Source organism: Pan paniscus, chromosome 2 (assembly GCF_029289425.2).
Source record: "Pan paniscus chromosome 2, NHGRI_mPanPan1-v2.0_pri, whole genome shotgun sequence".
NCBI classification, from domain to species: Eukaryota; Metazoa; Chordata; class Mammalia; order Primates; family Hominidae; genus Pan; species Pan paniscus.
Window position 1 is genome coordinate 154,618,689 of NC_085926.1, and position 6,000 is coordinate 154,624,688.

A 6,000-nucleotide genomic window follows, 5' to 3' on the forward strand; every position below is an offset into this window, starting at 1 on the left:
ACTCATTCTCAGAAAATAAAGGCACATTTGTAACTGCGCTTGAAACATATTTTTTTAACCCATGGCTATTAGAGTGTTGAAGCCCATCAGACAGATGTGTATATGCATTTTTATGTTTTAGGCAAGTTAGGATGTTGGCTTGTTAAAAGTAAGCATCTATGGGTTGGAATGGATGTTAACCATATACATAGTCCAGTTTAATATCTTAGAATGGATAGGATTTATTTATCTCGGCTCATCTTCAAGCATATGTTAGTAATAATGGACCTCCATCCCCTGCAAAAAAGGAAAAGCTATATTTGAAGTTTTCATTTTATGGAACGGGTCCATAGTAGTGATATCAGAAAGAAAAGGGGCAGAATCTCTTCTGTTGTCATGGCTAGGTTTGCTGTACAGGCTGACAGTCTAAAACCTCTAGAGGAGAGTGTTTGCAGAGAATCTTACCTTTTTCTTTCAAACCAGAAGCCTGTGTTGGTAACTTCAACCCCTGATAATAATAGAAAACCTGGTGGGCTGGGGACTTACCCTTTTCTTTGCAAAGCTGGATAGCGGGAGGAGCTATTAAATAAAAATAAGGGGCTTATATTCTTTGTTTCCCCACCATTCCTCCAGATTAGTGATGGCTTTTTAAGGAGTTATAGATATTTGAGAATCTGATTAAAGCAGTCAGACCTCTCTTCAGGAAAGTGTACCAGTGAAAAATGTACCATTGTACCAGAAAAATGTATCAGTACTGAGGATCCAAAGGAATCTGTGTGGGCTCTGAGAAAATGCTACAGAGGACAAGGACTGTTGTGCCTTTTGTTGTGAAGGTTGGAGAAACCAGCAGCACTTTAAATCTCCCCCTGTACTTAAAAGCACCTCGGAGATTCAGTAAGCCCTGGATCCACCCATCCATCCAGGACTCTGTCTCACAAAGGACTTTGAGGCACATTAAATTGAAGGCACAGTCACTTGTAGAAGGTGGGGGTTAGAGACGGCAGTCATGCTTCCATTGTTTTAGCTTCTTGAAAGTCATCTCCTAAAAGACTGTGTGTTGATGATAATGCGGTGGTGGTGGTGGTGGTGGTGGTGGTGGTGGTGGTGATGGTGGTGTCAGGCAAAACTAGGTTGGAATCCTAGTATCCTGTCGATCACTTTCTAGCCTTGTTTTAAAAAATATATATATAAATTGTGAAACATATGGAACTGAAAAGAGTATGAAATTAGAAACTATCTAGATGGGCCTGGCCTAGATTCAAATTCTGTCTTCGCTCTTTGCTAGCTATACTCGGGCAAATTATTTAATCTCTCTAAACCTCAGTTTCTTCATTTGAAAAGTGGGAATAACCAAGTCATCTTACAGGGTTATTGTGACAATTAGTGATATTGTATGTAAAATGGCTGGCACATAGTATTAATTGGTTATGATTATGATGAGAGAGATGGTCAGCTATGCTCTTTGGAGATGAGACACACAAAGTTGTAGTCTCTGTGTCACAAAGCTCTTATGAAAATTTCAGTTTCCTAATACATTTTGGCACACATTATTACTTCCTTGTGACCAGTGTGTGCCAATGAGTGTTATAGCACCTGGCCCTGAACTAGGTCTCAGGGTCAGGATTTCCTTGCTCTCTTCCACTTCTCTTTTTCTCCATTTCGAAATGGCCAAGGAATATGATTTAAATTTAAGCATTTAACTAGGCAGGAATAAGTAACTTACCAAAGCTGCTGCTTGTCTAAAATCATTGCTCAAAGTAACAGACATGAATTTAAAGGCTCACGGATATGCATTCTGGTATCTAGAGTTTATAGTAATTAGCTCCATCTTAAGCACACTCAAAGCTATAAAAGTTGAATAGTATTGGTGGTTTTGTTTCTATATGTGATCTTAGAAAACGAAGCAAATGTCAAATATTAGCATTCAGGTCCTGCTCCATGATTTTTGTTTGTTTTTATACAGAAATTAAAGTAGCTTTTTTTTCTCCCTATAAGCTCCCTCCTTGCTGCACGCCTTACTTTGTCTCCCACCCACACATCCTTTAGTAATGAAATCTTTTCTGCTTAGTATCAGCACATTTGGAAGAAAACATATAACAAAGTTTCTTTAGCTATAGGTAATAAAGAGGAGTCTAGGATTCAAAAGTAAAGGTATTTGTGAATTGGCTCTTGCTTGTTTGCCTTGTAGCTGTACATTCCAGAGTTTTCTTCACAGGAAGGAGGCCCAGAGAAGGCTAATAATAGGTTATTCATGTACAGGCGATGTTTGCTCCAAGACTTTTTTTTTAATTAAATAGATAGCATTTTTTACTTTTAAAATAAGCACTTAAGCTATACAGATTATAATATTAAGTAGACACTGATATAGATCACTATAATGTGAGGTGTACTTATTTCTTAATGTTTTACATTGATGTTTCTTCCTCTCCATTTTAGGACACTTGGTGGGGTTCCCACACAAGCTCCTCCACCTCTTGAAGCAACTTCATCATCACAAATTATCTGCCCAGATGGGGTCACTTCAGCAAACTTTTACCCTGAAACTTGGGTTTATATGCATCCATCTCAGGACTTCATCCAAGTGCCTGTTTCTGCAGAGGATAAAAGTTATCGGATCATTTACAATCTTTTTCATAAGACTGTGCCTGAGTTTAAATACAGAATTTTGCAGATATTGAGAGTCCAAAACCAGTTTCTTTGGGAGAAATATAAAAGGTGAGTCAGATGTATGAAAAGTTCAAGACGGCCGGGCGCAGTGGCTCAAGCCTGTAATCCCAGCACTTTGGGAGGCCGAGGCGGGCAGATCACGAGGTCAGGAGATCGAGACCATCCTAGCTAACACGGTGAAACCCCGTCTCTACTAAAAATAAAAAAAATTAGCTGGGTGTGGTGGCGGGCACCTGTAGTCCCAGCTACTCGGGAGTCTGAGGCAGGAGAATGGTGTGAACCTGGGAGGCGGAGCTTGCAGTGAGCCGAGATTGTGCCACTCCAGCCTGGGCGACAGAGCCAGACTCCGTCTCAAAAAAAAAAAAAAAAGTTCAAGAATCAAGAGAGCTTTATTGTAGCCAGTGTCAAATGAGGAACATAATAGTAAACATTTGCACAGAATTTATGTTCATATTTTCTGTGTATTGACTGACATATAATCCTCATAACAGACATAAGTAGGATTATTACAATTTATATCCTACAGAGAAGAAGAAACTGAGTCACAGAAAGCTTACTTTGCTGCAGGTCATGCGGCTATTATGATATGGTGCTGGAATTTGAACCCAGGCCGTCTGGCACCAGAGGCCTTGCTCTTAATCCCTTTACTGTGGTGCCTCTCAAGTCAACAAACTAATGTAGGACAAATGGAGGGAATACATTTAGATTTCAGGAATCTCAGAATCTAAGAGACCCTCAGATTGGAGGAATTAGGCAAGGAGGGCATCCTGAGGAAGGAAAACGTAGGAGAACTCTTAATAGATTTAAGATGAAAGAGAAAGCAAGTGAATGATTGGTGGAGAAAGAAGGAAAAGGCCTTTTCTACAGTGGAAAGATAAGTTTCAACTTTTAATAGGATCTTTGATGGCATTTTGCCCTTGATAACTCCTCATTAAAACCATAAAGAGAAGTTTATGACTACATCATGCCTGTTAAATTGACCTGTATTTCATCCTTCTGAATTCTCTGTCTGTTCTTTCCATTAGGAAAAAGGAATATATGAACAGGAAAATGTTTGGCCGTGACAGGATAATAAATGAGAGACATTTATTTCATGGAACATCCCAGGATGTGGTAGATGGAATCTGCAAACACAACTTTGACCCTCGAGTCTGTGGAAAGCATGCTACAATGTTTGGACAAGGCAGTTATTTTGCAAAGAAGGCAAGCTACTCTCATAACTTTTCTAAGAAGTCCTCCAAAGGAGTCCACTTCATGTTTCTGGCCAAAGTGCTGACGGGCAGATACATAACGGGCAGTCATGGCATGAGAAGGCCCCCGCCAGTCAATCCTGGCAGTGTCACCAGTGACCTTTATGACTCTTGTGTGGATAATTTCTTTGAGCCTCAGATTTTTGTCATTTTTAATGATGACCAGAGTTACCCTTATTTTGTTATCCAATATGAAGAAGTCAGTAACACTGTTTCCATTTGAAAAATCTTGGTACTGCTAAATTATTTGATATGAACTCAATCCAGCATTTGTAGCAGGTTTTGAATGGGTGGGACTGGGTGGGGAACAGCATTGGACATTAATAGGGCACTTTTCAGACCCATTTTTTAAAGTGCTAGAAAATGCTTTTTTGAAAAAAAAAAATACAAGTTTTAAAATGACCACTTACTCTTTAATTATTTACTAATTGTTAGTGTACTCAGTGTGGAAAAGACAGATTACACACTCTTTTCATTCACACTTGTACATATAGACAGCAATGTTATTAGGAGCATTAAATTAAAAAACTGAACAGCCTAATTTAAATGTGGCTTAGGCCTGGTAGAAGTTTGACCAAATGGAATGGAGGCTGTGAGCAATGTGAGGATTCTATTTATTTATTTACGTTTGATAAAACTTACTGGAACTAGTACTACCATGCATATTCCCTGTCCAAAGCATCACTGCTTTGGTATAGTATAAGTTCATGAAATTCTGGTGGGTAGAAAGAAATTTTTATTTCTATCAGCAGTACTAAAATATATCAGCCAACCAGAGAACATCAGTGACTTTAACTTCTGCAGAGTTTGCCCCAGAATTCAGAGTTCTATTTAGAGGAAGTTAAAACAACAACAACAAAAAACAACCATTTGAAAAATTTTTGTCACCAGCAAAACTTTTCACTAATTAGTGATATGAAATGTGATTTTTGTGTTGTTAAACTTCAGCTTTGGAAAACTCAGTCTCTTTCATTATCATCCATTCCAATTTGAAGGAGTTGGGCAGCTAATTTGGTTAAAGGCAGTCTTGAGGGTTAGAAGTATTACTTCCTTTTCGGGTTCCAGACCTAGCTTGTGACTGAAAGTTTTAGAAAAAGGAAGTACATCTATAGCTGAATTGATAAGGTTATTACTGTGTTTTGCACAAAGTATATTAGCAAAAGTATTTGCTGGAATTATTGGTAGATGGCAGTCCCACTCCTACACCTGCTTTGTCAGATACAGCTGGGTTCCCTGGCTGACTGTACCTTATTTACACTACTTACTTAATAGAAACACAAACTTGGAAATTGTGCCAGTGGTCCAGCTGGAGCACAACGTTTGGTGAATATGCTGTTTCCTCAGTTGAGAGAGGTAGCAACTAGGTAAACTCCTTATAAAAAGCAAATACCTGGATTTACAAAAGTGAAAGTAGTTGTTCACAAAAGAATTCGCCATGGAATTCTTTCAGTTACCAAGCTCTCCTGGTAATGTTTGTGGTTATATCATTTACACAAAACTTTTCAGGAACTTCTGTGTTGTTTAAGCAAGATGTATCTGTACTGATGTCTCAGTGAATCAGTCTGTTTATTAAGCACTTATCAGGGCTTCCACACAGTTATTTATTTTGCCCTAGTTAATCCTGTTGTTTGCTGCCATTGGCATGAAATGGCCAACTGTGGCTGTTACAGTTCTTTCATTCAATTATAACTTGTAAACCAGTGACTCCTAATCTTTTCCAAGTTAAGACACCTTACCATTGCTTATTTGGTTTTATGAGACTTGTTCCTTTTTTTCTCCCTAAGGAAAAAGAAAGCTTTATGACATATTTATTTTTTTAATAAAACTAAGCAAAAATAAAACTTATGGTAATTCTTTAAAATTTGTTGTTGTTTTGGTTCCATTTAAGATCACTGGATTAATACATAGTTGGTGATCTGTAAATGTTGATTGGTTGGTTAAATGTATGATTGAGTGACTGAATGAACAGACCTAACCAGAACTTGCTGCTTAAACTTTTCTGCAGTGTGAATCTACAGAAAGTACATTATCTAGCAGCCCGCTATCATTTACAAGAGAAGAATCAATATTTTACTTTGCAGGTAATACTTGAAGGAAATGGAAA

The 6,000-nt window shown here is 38.1% G+C and overlaps 1 protein-coding gene across 2 annotated transcripts in view; it reads left to right on the forward strand.

Annotated features, from left to right (window-relative positions):
- Positions 1–5,757, forward strand: part of TIPARP (TCDD inducible poly(ADP-ribose) polymerase) — a 33,540-nt gene extending 27,783 nt beyond the window's left edge. For both annotated transcript variants that reach the window (XM_003830647.8, XM_055110614.3), the window contains exons 5-6: positions 2,416–2,694; positions 3,672–5,757. In XM_003830647.8, the coding sequence (XP_003830695.1) occupies positions 2,416–2,694; positions 3,672–4,119 (727 nt within the window). In that variant the 3' untranslated portion in view covers positions 4,120–5,757. The remainder of the gene's footprint in view (positions 1–2,415; positions 2,695–3,671) is intronic.
- The last annotated feature ends 243 nt before the right edge of the window (positions 5,758–6,000 follow it).